General features: G+C 31.1%; 1 protein-coding gene across 1 annotated transcript; it reads right to left on the reverse strand.

Moving 5' to 3' along the window:
* Positions 1-307: 307 nt before the first annotated feature.
* Positions 308-17,059, reverse strand: LOC143056225 (uncharacterized). Its single transcript, XM_076229306.1, has 6 exons — positions 16,247-17,059; positions 15,110-15,181; positions 12,891-12,977; positions 11,758-11,820; positions 5,719-5,787; positions 308-597 (listed from the first exon to the last, which is right to left on the reverse strand). Exons 1-6 carry the CDS (start codon positions 17,041-17,043, stop codon positions 474-476), a joined length of 1,212 nt encoding a protein of 403 aa, XP_076085421.1. The 5' UTR covers positions 17,044-17,059; the 3' UTR covers positions 308-473.
* Between the last annotated feature and the right edge of the window lie 4,297 nt (positions 17,060-21,356).

Genomic DNA, 21,356 nt, shown 5'->3' on the forward strand with positions numbered 1-21,356 from the left:
TCACCTATGTATATGTTTGACTTTATAAATATTTTGATCTGAGGGTCACTGTTGAGTCTTTTGTAGACGTAACGTGCGTCTGGCGTATTAAATTATAATCTTGGTACTATTGACCTTCAACTGATGAAAATAGGAATACATTTTTTCTAACAATATACTCGAAAAATGAATCTGTAGCTTTGGTTTGCTTATGGTCATTACTTTTTAAATGATATTTCTAAAAATCAATATCGTTTCATAAAATTTGCCAAGGTTGATTGTTCTTCTAAAACTCTGTTTTCTCAAAATAGAAATAAATTATAAGAGAAATGTTGTAATGAATTTATTCTGCTATTAATTGCGATGCAAACTTATTAGTAGTTTTAACAGGTGTCAATTACATTTTTACCAATCAATCAACTTATTTTTTTTCTTTGAATATATATGTTTTGGTCATGGTGATACACATATATTATATGCAACAGAAATTGCGTTTACACGTGGCTACCACAGCTTGGACAAAACTTTGTACCTACAGTAATCTCTGTGTTACAATTACGACATAAATTACTCTGGTCCGAAAATTTACGTTGAGGTTGCCAGTATTTCTCTTTATTCCTAAAATAAATAAATATATTAATAACAAATTATAATAGAGTGTTGCCAAATAAACCGAAATATTTTTTTAGATATCAGTTTTTTTTTTTTACTTGAACATTATAGTATTCCATTTTCTAATTTCTTATTAAACTGATTTATCCTATTTCGACCGATTGCTTATTTCAATTCAATTATTCTGTAGTTGCTTTTATCTTAGTTATATATTGGTTAAAACTGATAAATGACGTCAAAGGGTCTTGCTTTTTTTCAAAGAGTCCTCTTATTAAGTCAAATAAATGTTCCCAATGCTGGATGATTTTACCCCCAAAAAAAATATATTATTGAAGAAAATTGGAAAAATAGAAATCAATTTTTAAGTTATGCATATCATGCATATCTACTGTGTGCAAATATTCTACAAGTTAGTATAGAAACAGATTATTCCGTCAAATCTTGTCTAGAACGATATTTCGCTACTCTCAAAAGTTAAATATTTAATTTTTAAAAGCTTTTGTTTCGATTTGAGAAATATCGTTTATTAGCCGATTCGATGGTATAATCTATTCAAACATATATCATAATTTGTTTGTTTATCAATCTTAAAGTTATTTTTTATAATATGTTTGAATATTGTCAACAGCTATATTCTAATGTAAATAGAAACCTTAGAACATGTACATTGTGTATTGATGATATTGAGGATGAAGTGCTTTTTATTTTATCATGTCCTTTATATTCTAATTTGCATGAATGTTTGATATAACCATTTTATTGGCGTAAGCCATCTGTTTATAAAATTTTACAATTATTAAGCACTACTAATGTAAAAGACTTGTGAAACTTAGGAAATATATAATTAGAGCACTAAAGCTCAGAAACGACTGTTTTCAGTAAGATAATTTGTAATTTATTTGTTACAACTATTTGGAATTATATGTATATGTATTTATTTTTTGTGTATTTATACTTCTGTCTGTTTTGTCATGATCGTATTTTTTGGTAATCTATATTTGGTATATTTTGATTACACATGTACCTATAGGTTGCGTTTCTGTAAATATTGACAATGCAATTTCCCATAGGAACTCCTTTTACGGCTAAAACTGTACCACTTTTACTATGAAGAAACTAAATAAAAATAATTTTCTATGCATACTCAAGATCTCCCAAAAAGAGGCGTGGTTTGAAAAACAGCTGTATTTACAAAGTGCAACCTTTATATTGTAAAACATTTGGCTAATAAAGAATTGAATTGGAATATAAGGGAAGGGAATATGGCTTCCTTTTATAAGATCGTCAAGCAATTAATTTACTAATATCACAATCATTTGAACAATCAATAAAATTGAGAAAGGAAATGGGGAAGTCTATACATGTATATGTAAGTTTTATTCAACAGCTTAGATGACCATAATTGACCAAAACTATGTCAAGGCTGTGTGTCTTTTAGTCAACGAGTAGTGCAGTTAAACTAAAAATATCGATTTAATCGGCTCATTTCTGTTTGAACACACGACTTAACCAGTTTGAATAATAGCTTAAGACTGTTTTTAAACAAACATAAATTTATATGCGATGGTTCACTGTTTATAGGTAAAAAAGATTTTTTTATTTTTAAAATTATAATTCTTTTATTTGCATGTTTCCTCGTTTTTTTATCTCTTGGATAATTCGGTTAAATTCTAAGATGTTTGAACGAATCATAATTTAATATTTTGTTAATTCATAGACTTAGATTTTCATTGTGATTAGTTTTGACATCTATAGTTCATTGACAGAATTCCGTTAGGACCTATCAAAACGTCTTAGAATATACTTAATATAGGATATCATTTTTACATCGTAGTAAGATCTTTGAATATTCTTTTTATCTGTACTAACATTAATTTCGTTTTTGATTAATTAAATAAAAACATAATCAAATATGTACTGCTGTACAATTATGTAACTAATGGTTCCATATTCAGTCAATATTATGTGCTTATATTCTGGCATTGAACAATGACATGTTCTTTCCACAGTGTATCTTACCCCTTTTTTCCAAGGTTCGTATGATGTATATTGAATGGTATTTTAATCGAATAAAATATGATTAGTTTATAAGTTGGTATTGCCATTGAACTAGCTTTCAGTAACTTTCGAGTAATTTAGATCAGCAGTTCGCGTCTTTTTTTTAATGTTCATTGTTTTAATTCTTCTTCGAGATTTTATGATTCAAACCATTTCTACCAGATTATAAATTACCTGCGTCGTCCGTCATCCACGAAAAATGACTTGCATCAAACTAAATTCAGAAATAAGTGCAAGGTTTTTATGCGAATAATGCGACTAGGTAAGTATCACTATGATAGGAACTCGCATTAAGATATCTTATATATAAAATAGAAGATATATGTACATATTCTGGGGGTATTACGAAAGTAGGTCAAAAAAAAAATATCCCCTTGAATTTGACAGTTGTAGGTAATTAATCCTACATGTTATTGCAGTAAAACATTTCTGTTTCATAAACATATGTCTTGGGTCTTTCAAAACACCATTATTTTTATTTGGGATTTCTATAGAAAATTTTGTAATCTTGAGGTTACATGGTGACTAAAACCTTGTACACAGATACAATAAGGGGAGATATTTGATTGGTTAACTTCAAATGATGGTTATTTTCTTATATTCAATGTAATGGGTGCATTGCATTTGCGCCATTTGTTTAAAAACCCAGTCTTTCATTTGCGCGACAAGGTAATATTTCATTTGCGCCAAAATATAACAACTTTATTTGAGCCATTTCACAGGTAATACAGGAAACATATAACGGAAAAGTTAAATATTCATTGTTGTATCGTGAATAAGATTTGTGTCTACAGTATTTCTCCTGGATAATTATAAACTGAGGTTTTGAATTATAAAGTGTTCAACTGTTTGAGGTGTATAGATGGACATTGTCAGATCAGAGACAAACAGAGGAAATAAGTTTCTATTTTTATAATCCCACATACGGTATATAATTGTTTACCATATGCATCCTAATAAAAATCGTGTAGGTGTACCATAAAACTTGCAAAGCAAGAATAACAACTGATACAGCCAGAATTACTACTTTACTGTAGTGTATAATACTCCTTTTCAAATATGTTTAAAGTAACAGAACAGTGTTTCAACAAAGCTTTAACGTACTTTGTATGGTTTTATGATGATTGATTTCTAATGATTGTGTTTTATTATACAGACAAAAACTGTCTTTTAATACTATTAACCTGTACTATTGGTGCAAATTAAAGGTTTTATTTTTTGACGGAAATGAAATATTGGTTATGGCTTAAATGAAAGATTTTTTTGGCGCAAATGAATTGCATATTGGCGCAAAAGCAAAGCACCGAATGAAATGTTATGTGATTTTTTTCTATAGTACTGAACAGGATAAAACTTTACTCATGCCAAGTATTTCTTTATTTGAATCAAAGATAAATTCTGCACATTTTTTTTAAAGTGCAAATTTAACAAAGACTAATAGGGGAAAATCAATGGTGGTATTACACCTAATATGGGAAGCTGTACATGCACCTTCGACCTTGTGAGTAATCTTATGTGTTAAAATTTCATGCTATTTAAGTGAAATATTACAAAAAATAAAACATTCTGAGTGGATTGAGTTTCCAACACATATTTATGAGAGAGTTTTCTTGAAATAGGACTCTACTATGAATATTCAGTTGACAGAACAAGCCATACTAAATGTATTTTATTTAATTTTTTTTTTAGGGGGGATTTTTCTCCTTATGTCTTATATTCTGCTATGATAGAACATTTTCCTGGGACATACTTAAGTAAACATATTGTTATAAGTAGATGAAATTATTGTCAACAATATTACGACAAATTATTCACTAAAGGAAACGCCTTTTATGTCCCTCTCTGGAACGTGGCTATATTTAATTTTTACGTAAGTACTTTTTGAAACCTCCTTGGAGACAGTAAACTTTCATATGGATCGTTCGTTCTTCTAAAATATTTCCATTACTCATTTCTTATCACATTTCTATCATAAATCAGTGGAAGTTACCTCATTATTTTTATTTATTTGCCTGAAAAGTTGAAATTTTTAGGAAATGAGAGGTATAAATTTAATATAAAGAAGACAAAGAGGTCCGTTAGTCGTATTAATCTTCCTAAAATGATCTTGATAATCATTTTCAACTGTTTGTAGGCAGATAAGATAAAGATTTGATCATTTCTTGGTCCACACTCTATTATATCTTGATGCGGCTTGGTTTGGATTTGTTGAAGAAATATTGCTCGAATCGCTGTAGATGTCGTTTTTCATTATACTTAATTTTCCTCAAACTATAGAACTTGCTTGAAATAACCAGTATTACAAGGGAAAAAAGTCACAATTAGTTTATTGAACAAAAATGTCTTCTGAAGCAATTTTTTCTGAATTTGTATTGATTAATCTCGCATGTAAGTCTATTATTCGCAAATTTAAATGAACGCAATAATTCCTATTTTAGTATAAATCATGGAAATGAGGTTTGATTGCCACTGAGACCAATGTCGAACAGTGTAAAATAAAACGGAATTAAGTGCTTAAAAAGTTTACTGTTACTTTATGTGTGGCCTTCAACAATGAGCTAATTTTGTATAATCAATATTATGGAACGGACAATATTCTGGCCAGTGTCATCAACGCGAGGACATATTATCTGTGTTCTAATAAGATCGAAGTCACACACTTTGACCGCTTTGATACTCCCTGATAAAAATGGTTTCGTTTGTGAAGCGTAATCTAAATTTTTTATATAGATTAGACCGTTTGTTTTCCGTTTGAATGATTTTACACTGGTAATTTTGGGGCCCTTTATAGCTTTTTGTTCGGTGTGTGCCATGCAAGGCTCCGTGTTGAAGGCCGTACATTGACCTATAATGGTTTACTTTTATAAATTGTTATTTGGATGGAGAGTTGTCTCATTGGCACTCACATCACATCTTCCTATACCTATTAATAATAATAATAGAAATATGCTTTCCCTTGAGGTTACAGCACATTTCTTGATTTAACACTCAGACCGGGAATAAAGCATCATTAATGAAAATATCAATGAACAAATTATTTTTTCCTATTACAACTTCACATATACTCACCAACCAAATACATTATCAACAACGGATGCTGTCCTTACTTTCTCCTGGTTGATTTGTGTTTTTGGTATACTACAATGACAAAATTCTAAATGAATATATTTATTCGCTTTGAAAAATCAAATATTCTGTGAAATATCCAGAAACAAATATATACTCTTACATATATTATGCCCCTTCAGTACGCCCTAAAATCACACTTGCAATGGTTAATCAATCGACATAAAAAGGGGAGATACGGTTCAAATCTCAACATCACACCCAAAACATTTTCAAATGATTGTCAATAGTAACGAACAATGTAAATAATTAGTAGCTGTTAGTTAAATCATTTATTGTTTTATTTTAAAATTGTGTTTTAAAAGAAGACCTTTGATCCTTTCTTTTCGATATCCTTTCTTTTCGATGATTTCATACATCAGACAATTCGGAACGAGACATAGTTTAGATCATTGGTGAAGACAGTATGTTCTCCTCTATATGTATTATATTGTTGAGTGGATGTCTAAGAGAGGGACGAAAGATACCAAAGGGACAATCAAACTCATAAATCTAAAATAAACTGACAACGCCATGGGTAAAAATGAAAAATACAAACAGACAAACAATAGTTCACAGGACACAACATAGAAAACTAAAGAATAAACAACAACACGAACCCCACCAAAAACTAGGGGTGATCTCAGGTGCTCTGGAAGGGTAACCAGATCCTGCTCTACGTGTGGCACCCGTCGTGTTGCTTATGTGATAACAAATCCGGTAAATAGTCTAATTCAGTAGGTCACATTCTAATTTGCTTTTTGCTAATACAAATCAAAAACTGTAATTTAGGTATTGAAGAATATGTATTTTATTCATAGCAAAATAAGGTTACTGCTGGTGGACGTTTCGTCCCCGAGGGTATCACCAGCCCGTAGTCAACACCGAAGTGTTGACATGATTATCAATAACGTGGTCATTTTTATAAATTTCCTGTTTACAAAACTTTTTGAATTTTTTCGAACAACTAAGGATTTTCTTATCCCAGACATAGATTACCTTAACCATATTTGGCTCAACTTTTTGGAATTTTGGATCTTCAATGCTCTTCATCTTTGTACTTGTTTGGCTTTATACATATTTTGATATTAGCGTCACTGATGAGTCTTATGTAGACGAAATGCGCGTCTGACGTACTAAATTATAATCCTGGTACCTTTGATAACTATTTACACCACTGGGTTGATGCCACTGCTGGTGGACCAGCCCAGTAGTCAACACTTCGGTGTTGACATAAATTAATAATGTGGTCCTTTTTATAAATTTTCTGTTTACAGCAATTTTTGTTTTTGGTTTTTTTCGGGGAGGGGGAGGTTGCCTTAATTCTGTTCCATGTTATATAATTCGATTTTTCTCCGTATGTTGACGGCTCTGATATTCATAAAATTCCAGTAATCAATCGATGTTGGCAGATCAAGATTATTTTACAAGGTATAGATAATAGAATAGGCCTTTGATAATGTTGAGCACTTTCTAAAACAATCATTGTAGCACAATTAGCAATTATATACTCGATATTAAATACAAGATTTGCTACCTTGTAACAATTTAGCGATGCTTATACAAATAAATCGTGAAACATCAAATCAAATGCAACACATAGGTCTACACACTTACATGTACAGCCCTTTGTTAGCTGCGGAACCGTAGCTCTTAGGTCCTTATGCTATTTGTATGCCGTAGAGTTTAAACTGATCTTAATAATATGTTCAAAGCTAACAATATAACAAGTATTCACGACAAGGTTATATTTTATTTGCGCCAAAATATAACAACTTTATTTGAGCCATTTCACAGGTAATACAGGAAACATATAACGGAAAAGTTAAATATTCATTGTTGTATCGTGAATAAGATTTGTGTCTACAGTATTTCTCCTGGATAATTGTGCATACTTATTTTCTAATACAAAACTGAGGTTTTGAATTATAAAGTGTTCAACTGTTTGAGGTGTATAGATGGACATTGTCAGATCAGAGACAAACAGAGGAAATAAGTTTCTATTTTTAAAGTCCCACATACGGTATATAATTGTTTACCATATGCATCCTAATAAAAATCGTGTAGGTGTACCATAAAACTTGCAAAGCAAGAATAACAACTGATACAGCTAGAATTACTACTTTACTGTAGTGTATAATACTCCTTTTCAAATATGTTTAAAGTAACAGAACAGTGTTTCAACAAAGCTTTAACGTACTTTGTATGGTTTTATGATGATTGATTTCTAATGATTGTGTTTTATTATACAGACAAAAACTGTCTTTTAATACTATTAACCTGTACTATTGGTGCAAATTAAAGGTTTTATTTTTTGACGCAAATGAAATATTGGTTATGGCTTAAATGAAAGATTTTTTTGGCGCAAATGAATTGCATATTGGCGCAAAAGCAAAGCACCGAATGAAATGTTATGTGATTTTTTTCTATAGTACTGAACAGGATAAAACTTTACTCATGCCAAGTATTTCTTTATTTGAATCAAAGATAAATTCTGCACATTTTTTTTAAAGTGCAAATTTAACAAAGACTAATAGGGGAAAATCAATGGTGGTATTACACCTAATATGGGAAGCTGTACATGCACCTTCGACCTTGTGAGTAATCTTATGTGTTAAAATTTCTTGCTATTTAAGTGAAATATTACAAAAAATAAAACATTCTGAGTGGATTGAGTTTCCAACAATTTGATAACTATTTACACCACTGGGTTGATGCCACTGCTGGTGGACCAGCCCAGTAGTCAACACTTCGGTGTTGACATAAATTAATAATGTGGTCCTTTTTTATAAATTTCCTGTTTACAGCAGTTTTTGTTTTTGGGGAGGGGGAGGTTGCCTTAATTCTGTTCCATGTTATATAATTCGATTTGTCTCCGTATGTTGACGGCTATGCTATTCATAAAATTCCAGTAATCAATCGATGTTGGCAGATCAAGATTATTTTACAGGGTATAGATAATAGAATAGGCCTTTGATAATGTTGAGCACTTTCTAAAACAATCATTGTAGCACAATTAGCAATTATATACTCGATATTAAATACAAGATTCGCTACCTTGTAACAATTTAGCGATGCTTATACAAATAAATCGTGAAACATCAAATCAAATGCAACACATAGGCCTACACACTTACATGTACAGCCCTTTGTTAGCTGCGGAACCGTAGCTCTTATGTCCTTATACTATTTGTATGCCGTAGAGTTTAAACTGATCTTAATAATATGTTCAAAGCTAACAATATAACAAGTATGAAGAAAAGTTGTTCTAACATTAATAAATGGAGATTTATGTTATGGAAACTCATTGATCATAGTAATGGTTACTGATTTGCATCGATTTGATTCACTTCTCGCATTAAAAGCGCACACGAAATTAAGATTAAACATAGGCATAAAAGAAAAGGAATATTGTTGAATAACAATATTAGATGTATGTTTCATCATAATACTTTATTATGATTGGCTAACTGCACATCACGTGTTATTCCTAAAGCAATTGCATTACTCAATAAAACGTTTCTTTCATGATAACACGTGGTCCCGCAATAAAGTGCACAGGTGAATTAAATAAAAAAAATATAAAATTCTTGTTTTCATGATCAGAGCTAAAAAATGTAATTATAAGTATTGAATGCTTCTTTTTGTAACTTCATAGGGTTGTAAAAGCGTTGACAGTGCGCACATTTTTAGAACGAATTTACTTTTGTTGTTAAATATGGCTATAATTAAATTGACTACCTTAACTACAATCATAAAAAGAAATGAATTGAATTGCATAATAACACACTGACAAGATGTCTTATGGCAATATCAGTCTATTTGTCCGTTCTTAATAAGTTATGAGGTCTTAAACAAACTTATTATAATAAGCATGATAAGATTGATAAGATAATTTAGTTGACTTAATTTCAGTTCAAACTTGGCATCATGCACAATCGATTGGTATTTCCCCACTATCGTGGGTAGTACGATGTACAGATAGTGTCAACAAAGTAAAACCAACGTCGTCTTTGTAAATTTGTGTACTAACACAAAAAAAAAGAAGAAACAGCGCTGTAATTGTTGTTCTTCATCTCATATAGACATGTTTTAGTAAGTCTATTAATTTTTAAAGAAAAGTGTTGACATAAAAAATTAACAAAACAAAGGTCTTCAAAAATAGAAACAAACTTAGATAATGACAGTATAAGTTATGATGGTACAGTTTCTCGGACTATTCATGCAACTAAGTGGACTCAATAGGTCTAAATCTAACAGTAAAAAGGCTAGAGAAAATCGGTCAAAATTTTAATTTTAATTATTACATTTATATATAATAAACAAATCAAAATTCATAACAACGTTCAAACCTAGGATTGCGTTAGATCAAAACCGCAATTTTTATACGTGTCCACGCAAAACAAATTTCTTGTCGAAGGGGTATAAATACAGCACAAACAACATATTTTAAAAGACCAAACAAATGAAAAAGTATATTTTTGCATAACACATTTGACTAACAGGTCGAACAAAGGTTGTTCTTAAACCCTGCTGACTGCCATTGTGAGTGCAAAATAAACGGGTCACCAGATGTAACAAAATGGATCTAAATAACTAATTTAATGCCAAAAAGAAAACAACAAACTTGCGGAAAAGAATATACCGTTAACAGCAGGTACAAAAATTGGTAAATCATGTCCGGATGTCTCTTCCGTGTTGTTAGAAATCGAAACGATATTTGGTAGGCCATATAATTTACATCAATATAGGATAGACTTTTCAATTTTGAAGAGTCGAAAAAGAATAAACGAATAATTTAAACCCGAAAATAAAAAACAATACGAGCACAAACGAAAAATATAAGCAAGTCCATCAGGCTAGTATGTGTATTCACTTTGATGACAATTCATGCATTTGTTGAATTGCTGTCATTCGCATTAACATACTGCAAACCACATCGACACTGAAGAAAGTATACAACATTCTAAGTTTTGTTATATTTTGTTCCATTGCATAATTTAGCGTTTAGAGACCAAGTGGAGTGGCAACTAAATGACGAAGAAATTGATGATGAAAGACTGAAATAAATTCATAAAACACATTTAAAGCCAACAGGTTGATATTGTTAGCATATTATTTGCATAGATACATGGAAGAAATTTCTTTATACTTAGTATTGAAGACTTAATCATGTAAAGATCATGAAGATATTCGGTATGTACGTTCATTACACATCGCCGCTCTTACACCAAACGGAATTACTGACCCGATATGTATCGTAGTATGTCACTATCACACTATGTAACTTATATTATATATATTTAAATATGTATCTTTATAAATTTTTACTTGGATGGAGAGTTGTCTCATTGGCACTCATATAATTTTATATATCACATATTCCTATATCTATGTATACAAAACTGTTCAATCAGCTCTAGAAAATAACTGTCAGACTCTGTTGAAGGTTTCTGAAACTGTTATAGTGTAGTACTGTTTGATTAAGGAATCAGTAGTTGGAGTCTTATGCGACTGTGTTACAAATGAGATGTTAAACTAGCTGAAGGACACCTCCAGGTGCGGGAATTTCTCGCTGCAATGACGACCTGTTGGTGACCTTCTGCCGTTGTCTTCTCTATGGTCGGGTTGTTGTCTCTTTGACACATTCCCCATTTCCATTCTCAATTGTATAACACCAGATTTAATCCACCATTTGCTACATAAGAAATATTTCCAACAGAAAGTAACCAAACGTTAGCGTGCAATAAATCTTCAACATTCATGAAGTCATCAATGACAAAATCTTAGTTTAAACCCATTTTTACTCTCAAATATTATATTGCTATACAATAAAAGGGTTATTGCATGAATATTGGGGAATATTGTCCACCGTAGAACATACATTGCACGAGCTTGCTACTCGGGACAATATTCCCCAATACTCATGCTATATTATCGGAGTCATGCTTAGAAACGATAGTATTAAGTTGTTTTAATTCAAATATGACTAAATCTATATACCTTTCTTTTAGGAATATGATCTCTTCTGACAACTTCTTGTTTTCAGCCTGTTTCTTGGCATACCTAGCTTAACGATAAAAAAATGTATTCACACTAAAAGTCGGCAGTTAAGTCGGCCTCATATCTTGACTTACATCTAGAAATTGACAATGAGGGACGGTTGAAAACAAAACTTTACGACAAAAGAGATGATTTCAACTTTCCAATTGTGAACTTTCCATTTCTAAGTAGCAACAGGAGCACCTGCATACGGGATATATATCTCCCAATTGATACAATATTCCCATGCTTGCATTTCCATCATGATTTTCTTGATAGAGGGTTGCTGCTCACAAGGAAGCTATTAAACCAAGAGTTCCAAATGGTGAAGTTGAAATCATCCCTTCGTAAATTTTACGGATGCCATCACGAGTTGGTTGACCGTCATGGAATAACCGTTTCACAAATGATATCGTATATGTTCCTTATGTCGTAACTACAATCCCCTTCCCTTTCATGAATGTGACCTTCCGAATAAGACTATTCACCGGATTTCTTATCACATAAGCAACACGACGGGTGCCACATGTGGAGTAGGATCTGCTTACCCTTCCTGAGCACCTGAGATCAACTTTGATTTTTTGTAGGGGTTCGTGTTGTTTGTTCTTTAGATTTCTCTTTTAAAAAGCCTCTTAAGTTATCATGGTATTTGTAAATCTGATATTAATATTCATTTTAGCAAATGTCTTCATCGACTCCTGGAGAATTGAAATATATAGTGTCAAAACGTAGCAGCAGTCACAATTAGTTAACATTAAACTATAGGTTTATTTACTCAAAATGTGCAAATTTCAATTTTGTAGAGATCAAACTGATTCATCGTAGTTTAATCTCAACATAGGTAAAACGCTCATCATCATTATCATTACCATCCTAATCTACGTCGTGCTTTCTTAATTCCCTTTCCTTCTGCAGTAAGAAAACGTACAAAAAATACACAATTGGCAAAGAAACAATAAAAGAAGGAGACGAAAAGTGTTCATATTATGGCAAATTCGATCACGAGTAATACTTTTAGACTTAATCCCATTAAATTCAAACTTGCAGGATAGTTCTCTCACCATCTTGTCCCCGTTTCAAGTAAACTTACTTACACGGTGTGCATTTCCTTTATAGAAAGCTGCAAATGTTTGACTTGGTTTGATTCAGCTTTAAGTGCAGCTACTTTATCATCCACATATCTGAAATGATAAACTAAAACCTGTAAAATCATGAGATAATATGTACGTAGTGACTGTATCAGCTTCTCCAGCCGAGTGTTACGCCCATCCTAAATCTCTTTTGAGAAATGCGTCTATTTGATTGTTTTTCAGGGGTGAAAACACAGATTTGTCGTGTCACAAATCTAGATGATTGTCAAAGGAATTTTTTTTTATTTGACAACACATTTAACAACTTGTGTAATGCTATAGGCTAGACATAGTGTCTATTCCTCTTAGATCCACCCATTTTACATTGACATTCCAAACTATTAATATTACATTAGCTTTGATAAGAAAGAAACGTTTACATTGCAAACACAAAGCCCTTTCAGACGCTCTTTATGTTTTGTTCTGTTTTGTGCACTGCAATCAGATACTACGTTAATATTTCTGGATAGTTGTCGCTGCTATTGGAAAGTAGTGCTGAAGTCACCAGTTATTTTGTAGCCAAAGCTGCAGTCCTTTTTGAAAAGCAACACTGTATTATAATCCATAAATATAGTTTATAAATAGTATAATTGGATTTAAATTAAGGCTTGTATCACACTTAAGACAGTTGGCAAACAGAAAATACAACTGCTCATTTGGGTCCTTTTTGTTTTATGTTTTGGGCTTAAAGAACATTTAGCATTTATTTCACCTAAAACCGATATTTTGAGACATAATTATCGTTTATATTGAAAAACTATTTGTTTTAAAAATAGCCCTATAAATGTTAATAGAAGGTTTACGGAAATATCAAAATCGTCAATTTCGTTTTAATTGTCAAACTATGTCAGATGAACTTAACTTTATGACATTTAACATTTCACACCTCTCAATTTCGTATCGGCACAATGTCACAAAACGTTGCAGATACCAAATATGTCGAGCTGTCCACATACATTGTATGTCAAAACAGATATATCTGGAAAACCGCCGGGATATATTAGCCATGTTTCTCCATAATTCTCTCAAGTAAAGTTCAAAAAGACGATATACGGATTCAATTACAACAAATCGGTTTACACAAAACTAACTAGATACATAACTAAATAAAATTGAAAACGGGGAATGTGTTAAAGAGAAAACAACATAAAACAAAGAGCAGAAAAGATAACATCAGATCGATAACCATTATAATATACTACAAAAAATTTGATAGTAATAAAAACAAATTGATAAAAGAAAAACACAAAAAGGACTAACAATGGCTATAAATTCATGAATTGAGACAGCTGCAAAAGTGCGACAGGGATGAACATATATTGTTAAATCTACACCGTCTACCTCAACCTCTAGGCAATGATGTATAAACAAGCACACAGTTATAGCCATGTAAAAATAAGTTCCATGTAAGAATAGGTAAAACAAAATTAATCAAAATAACAACAATATATTAACAAATGACTACTAGTAGTAACTGACATACCACCGAAATAAACAGTTACAAGTATTGAAAATGTATATTGCATGTTCAACAAATACCTAGTGTTGGAAAAGACATTAATAAAATAGCAATCTAAAGTTATCCGTATTTAAAAAAATATTTATATCAGAATTAAAAAATTTACGAATTTTGCATGAATCTCATATGAAACCCGTGTGGATTTCAGGTGAAAATCACATATATTTTGTTCACGTCAAATTAAAAAGTTTTTCTACCTTATAATTTAACATCATTTTTTTTTTTTGTAATGTTCACGTATTGATTCATAATGTTTGAATCTCAATCCACGTGAAATGTGTATAAAAACATTAACGTGAATTTCATGCGAGTAAAATAAAATTGAGAATGGAAATGAGTAATGTGTTTATGAGACAACAACCCATCAAAGAGCAGAAAGCAGCCGAAGTCCACCAATGGGTCTCCAACATATCCAAAATCTGACCCGGAAGCTGGCTTCAGTTGGCCTTTAATAAACATGTGTACTTGGTTATCACGAAAGACCTGCCTACCAGTACTTCCATATTGGATTGCAAATCAATTTGTTATTGTCCTAAGTTTACGTTCAATATTGACCCTTCGTCGTTATCAAAGATATAATCAAACAATCAATATTAATTCTGCATGTCATTGCTCTCCGGAAGAGTTTATTCTGAAACCTTGCAACAATTTTAGTGTGACATACCTTTTAAGCTGTTTGTTTTCTTCTAACGTCGCAACCATTCTTTCCTCTTGAGCAATGCAGTTTTTGCAAATACTGAAAAATATTCATATTAAAAATAGGATGCAAATTGAAATAAATGTAAACAATAAAGAAGTATTATTTGACTTTACTATGGTAAAATAGGGGCGAAAGATACCAGATCGACAGTCATACTTTTAGATTAGAAATAAACTGACAACGCCATAGCTACAGATGAAAAAGACAATCAGACAAATATCAGTACACAAGACACAACATAGAAAACTAAAGACTATGCAACACGAACCCCACTAAAAGCTGGGGTGATCTCAAGTTTTCAAGTGTTCAAGAAAGATAAGCAGATCCTACTCCACATGTGGCACCCGTTGAGTTGTAACATATGTTATATTATTTTTAGAATAACAAGTAAAAGAATTTAAAAAGAGAAACATATTCAACGAGTGACCGATCAAGACATTAATTCACGAATGCATGATTATTATTGTTGTTCAGTTATGAGTTATGATTTTCGACATTTGGAAGTTATTCTTTTAATTACATGTTTTTGTTTTTATGAATTGAAGTAGAACATGTAAGGAACTATATCTTTTACTTATAAGCTTTGATCCGACGTAATGGACATCTTGACAATGGCAATTGTTGTATTATATCAGACAAGTGAAATAACCACGTTTATTTCAAGTGAAATAAGCAAATAAATTTCACATGTGAATTTTTTTTTTTTTTCACTGGGAAATAAATGTAATTGCTTGCATTAAATGTTATTATGTAAACCGGAAGTAGCTATTTCCAGCACTGATTTCATTTAAAATAACCTAGAACCACACGTTTTGTTTTTCACTTTGGGGGTACATGTAAACCATTGGATGATACCAGAAGTGAATTTTGTAACAAGAAGCTGCAATCTTTATCTTCATTTCAAGCAAAAGAATATAGAAGCCATGCACTTTTGCAATCAAATGTAGGGTTAATTTCATAAAGCTGTCAACTTCAAGGGAATATTTTTCTATCCCCTTTCGTGTTTAACGGGATGTGATGTACTATTATGTTGTGGATTTACACGTAAAACTCACAATTCCTTTAAATTGTGTTATCTAAGCGAGGGAATCTGTTACTTACCGAGTGTCAGTCTTCGATTGAATATAGTCTAAGATTTCAGTATAAAGCATCGTCTTATCAAGTGAACGGACACACGGCAACGTCGGTTCTGTTGGAATATTGTCTAAGAAAGTGATATCTTTATCAATGGCATTGTAAAATTTATAAAATGTTATGTCATGTTTTTCACATAAAATATTTTGTAGTGCCGTAAATTCTTTATTATATCGATCATGAATACGACCAGTGTTCTTCAGGAATAGTTCTATATTCTGTTGTTCAATGCGTTCATTATCTTCCGCCTCTGTTTTCTTAATATCTTCTTTTGACTTAATGAACGTATGAAGTTCATTAAAAGTCGATGTTATATCAGTAATAACTTCCTGGCTGTCAAGATGAAGTTTTTCTAGGTGTTTGCCTCGTACTATATCTTCCACACTAGAAATGACTTCAATTTTAGACTTCAGTTTGTGTAGAGCTGTTTGTGCTGTTTCTCTTTTTTCTGATACGATCTCAGAAATATCAGAAAATGAATGACCTTTATGTGATGATGTAGCACATTTTCCACATATCAAATCACAACATTTTACACAATAAAATTGATATTCCTTATCATGTGTAATACACCTGGTCTTATCGCTCTGTACGTTTGAGAGATCGATTATATTGATATCTGCTATAGTGTGTTCACTTAAAGCCGGTACTTTATCATGTCTTTCACGACAAACGGCACATAAGGCATGCTGGCATTCATAACAATAGAAGACACCGTTTTTTTCTGTGCAAATGTAACATTTTTGTGCAGATGTCTGTGCCATTATACATAAATCGAAACCGGAAGTTCAATGGAGTTATTCGCCATGTATTCTATAAATAGAATTGTTATTGATTGATACTATCATGAGGCTTGTATAGGGTATATTCTCGGGTATATTGGGATACGGGATATTTGCCATTTTAATTTTAGGGATACGGAATATTTGTCAAAATTGTTGACGTTGTGATGATGAGGAAAAAAATGGGCTTGGGAATGAATTTATAATGATTTTTTGGGATATTTCAAAATAGTTTTAGGGATATGGGATATTTGTAAAAAATAATTATTGGGATATTAGGGGTAAACATTATAGGGATACGGGATATTGGGATAACAACTTAATGGAATATGGGATATTGATACCCCCCCCTCAACAAGCCTCTATCATAGCTATTTAAGAAAGTTAGTGGAAAACAAAAACTAAATAGCATATGACGCAACGTTAGATATTGCTACTACCACGAAAAATAGCGCTAATCAAATATTTGACGGGAAATTATTCTGAGAAATCGTAAAATAAATATGTCGTATTATATATGAAAATAAAGATTGTTTCTCAAATTTTTACATTATGACAAAGAAAGAATAAATATATGATGAATGTAGGCGTCGGAATACATAAATTAATATGAAGAAGGCGCTACCTTTAATGCCAGCTTTATACTAAGACTATACTATATCCTATATATTGATTGGTTGTTGTTTGTTTAACGTCCAGTGGCAAATATTTCATGCATGTTCAGGACGAATGTCCTAGGCTACATAAACATATAGTTTTTGTCTAAAATAAAATTATAAGTTCAGATGGAAAATGTTTAGGGAATGATTATTGAACTTCAAAAGGCAGGAGGGTTATGGTATTTTTCCTAAAAAATATATTCTTATTCCCAAATTTATAAAAAAAAAAAACTGTTTAAGCAGAGGACAAAAAAATATTTTGAATCCAGATCTTCACCAAAAATGATTTTATCTTTCAGATATGCAAAATGAATTTAACTTTTATATATCTAAAAATATTTAAAACTTCCCGAACCGCACAGGTAAGTCTGTACACAGTAGTTTTTTGGGGTGATAATACGACTGTATTTAACAATTTGTTATGATAAACCTTAATACTAGTGTTAAATTTTGACTAAATAATTTTAATTGATAGCGATGAAGGGGTTCAGTGAAAAAAATCTGTCTCGAAAGAAAAACCACTCATATTCCTGATCATCTTCAGCTTGTTAGTTCTACATCAATTTCATGTCCTGATTCAGAGTCAGTTTTATGACATTTCTTGCATATATTTTTTTTTGTTAGCTCACTTTTCAAGTTTTTATATGACAGCAAAATAAAATTGAGAATGGAAATGGGAAATACAAGCATGTCAAAAATTTGCTTTTGAGTAAGGCTTCAGGAGCCTGTAATTCAGTGGTTGTCGTTTGTTTATGTGTTACATATTTTTTTTTCGTTCAATTTTTTTACATAAGGGACCGGTCAAAATTCATCTACACATAGGACCGGTGCAAAGTGCAGTAGGACAGATACTTTTTTCCGGAATCGCTTTTGTTGGGACATCACTTTTTTCACAGATAATATCCATAGGACACAAGTTTTTTTTCAAACGATTACTTTGAAATAATTTTTAATACATTTATAACAAAACTTAAAATAACAAGTATAATATACAATATGTAAAAATAAAAATTATTATATAAAAATTCAGATAGGCATCTTTAATTTTTTTTATAACTTTTTCAAATCAACTTGGATTTTCATAAAACTATGCAGCTATCTTAGATATATATCAAGCTTACTGAATCCCATTTCATTTAGTTTTTTGTTGTATTGTTATAAAATTTAAGAATTAAAGTAATCTTGGTAAAAAAAGCTAGGATTTGCAATTCGAACAAAATAGAGATAGTACACTTTAATTTTTCTAATAACTTTTTTCAAATCAACTTGGATTTTCATCAAACTATGCAGCTATCTTAGATATATATTAAGCTTACTAAATCCCAGGTCATTTTGTTTTTTGCTGTATTGCTGTCAAATTCAAGAATTAAATTAATCTAGGTCAAAAAAGCTAGAATTTGCAGTTCGAACAAAATAGAGATAATACACTTTAATTTTTTTTATAACTTTTTAAATTCAAGTTGGATTTTCATCAAACTATGCAGCTATCTTAGATATATATCAAGCTTACTGAATCCAATGTCATTTAGTTTTTTGTTGTTTTGCTGTAAAATTTAATTTCACTTATATGGTGAAGTGAAACAAACATACATCATGTACATCATGTACATTACATCATCCAACAAAGTAGCAAAAATTCGGGGGTCACATCAGGTACATTTTCTGTAAGTGCGAAAATGTTAAAGCAATTATTACCATTCCTAATAAAAAAACACATTCCAAGGCAACCTATGGGTCTTCAGGTTAAAATATATATAGAGAGTTCAACCAAATGCTATTGAGTTTCATGTTTCTCCTGGAGCTTGTTTTTATAATTAATATTTAAAGGTATTGATACAATTCTATATAAGATACATGCAGCTTCATTAATTTTTCAGTTTAACAAACACCTATTTGTGGTTTGATTGCATTATGCAATGTCTTTGTTTTTTTTCAATGCTATATTCATAGTATAATTTATGATAATGCCATGCCTGTGATTGTATGTGAATCAACAAAATAAAACACGAAACTCTTGCTTTTGATCATATTATAAAGACAACATATGTTAAATGCCTCTATTAAGTATACTTTTATTTACAATACATTAGAAAAGTAGGATAGGACACCAACTTTTTTATTACTAAGTTGTCATAGGACATCATTTTTTTTTCTCAGTCAGAAAGCGATAGGGTTGTAACTTTTATTAAATGTTTTTATTTTTTGCACCGGTCCTATGTGACGATAAATTTTGACCGGTCCCTAAATAAGGCCGTTAGTTTTCTCGTTTGAATTGTTTTACATTGTCTTATCGGGGCCTTTTATAGCTGACTATGCGGTATGGGCTTTGCTCATTGTTGAAGGCCGTACAGTTACCTATAGTTGTTAATGTTTGTGTCATTTTGGTCTTTTGTGGATAGTTGTCTCATTGGCAATAATACCACATCTTCTTTTTTATATTAATACTGTCATAGTTGTTTTCAAGAAGACACATTTGGTTTCAAGACAATAACTTAAGTATAAGTGAATGGATCTCTATGAAATTGTACTAGAAGGTTCAATACACAAAAGGAAGATAAGAATTGATTTTGGGGTTATGGTACATCATTTTTAGGGGTGTTTTTTTTATCAAAATTTTTGGTTTTTCTTTAAAAATTTACCATATTTACATTGATTATACTCATCTAGTATATAGATGCAACAAATACTGATTTGGCAGGAGATGCACACAAAAAAGTATGTTTTAATTGTTTTATCTGTAATTTGTGCATTTTTCCTATGATGTGTACTTCTTCATAATGTCGACATGAGTATCATAATAAAGAAAATACATTTGGTAAGTATATTCAAAATTGACATGCGAGGCAAAAGGATCTTCTTTCCCTTTAATTCCTAAAATTGCACATGATTTTTTTTCTCACAGAAACACATGAGTTATTTGGTAAATAAAACACTTGTAATTGTTTAAAACTTTCAGTAATAAAAATTAAGTTTAACCTTTTTGAATGTTTCACTGATTGTGTGAAATTTTTTTACAGAAAATGTACAAAACACTTGATGAAATTGCAGCAGCATTATCTGCAGAATTATTGATAACTTTCCTCACTATACATGCTATATATTCAGAAGGATATAACTAACATATTGTTCATGGTATTCTGATCTGAGTTTTTATTCATACATATACTGGCATGGCTGGTGCTGTTCCAAGTTGTCTTCTTTTTCTGTTTCTTTTGAAGTATTTGTTTAACCTGTTCAGTCACTGTAAAGTGTTACAATTCTTATTTAGACGCAACACATAAATAGTGACCAAAATGGTACTGCTTTCACATGAGAGAAGCTAGAAAAAAAAATAAATGTACACATTTTCAATATTTTTGTAGGACTTAATACTATCAATATCATACGAAATTAAGGAGATATGTACATTTGTAGTTAGAGACTTCTGCTGAATAGAAATGTTTAGGTTCACCTGATACCTGTTTTCAAATTAGTCCATATTGAAGTTTGAAGGGTCCCAAATTAAAATATGTTTGATTTCAACTGACATAAAAAAAATTGTGTTTTTTATATGAAATTTACATCTGTGGACGTATCAGACTGTGCATGGCGAAGCATTTTATTGCCTTTAGGTTTTTTTTTTTTTATTATGGTCAT

The sequence above is a fragment of the Mytilus galloprovincialis genome, chromosome 13 (assembly GCF_965363235.1).
Source record: "Mytilus galloprovincialis chromosome 13, xbMytGall1.hap1.1, whole genome shotgun sequence".
NCBI classification, from domain to species: domain Eukaryota; kingdom Metazoa; phylum Mollusca; class Bivalvia; order Mytilida; family Mytilidae; genus Mytilus; species Mytilus galloprovincialis.

Coding starts and splice junctions, on each gene's coding strand:
- LOC143056225 (XM_076229306.1), bottom strand. CDS start 17,043: ATGGCACAGACATCTGCACAAAAATGTTACATTTGCACAGAAAAAAAC. Junction 12,978..15,109: donor GAAAACAAACAGCTTAAAAG/GTATGTCACACT, acceptor TTATCATTTCAG/ATATGTGGATGATAAAGTAG. Junction 598..5,718: donor GTTGATAATGTATTTGGTTG/GTGAGTATATGT, acceptor TATTTATTTTAG/GAATAAAGAGAAATACTGGC.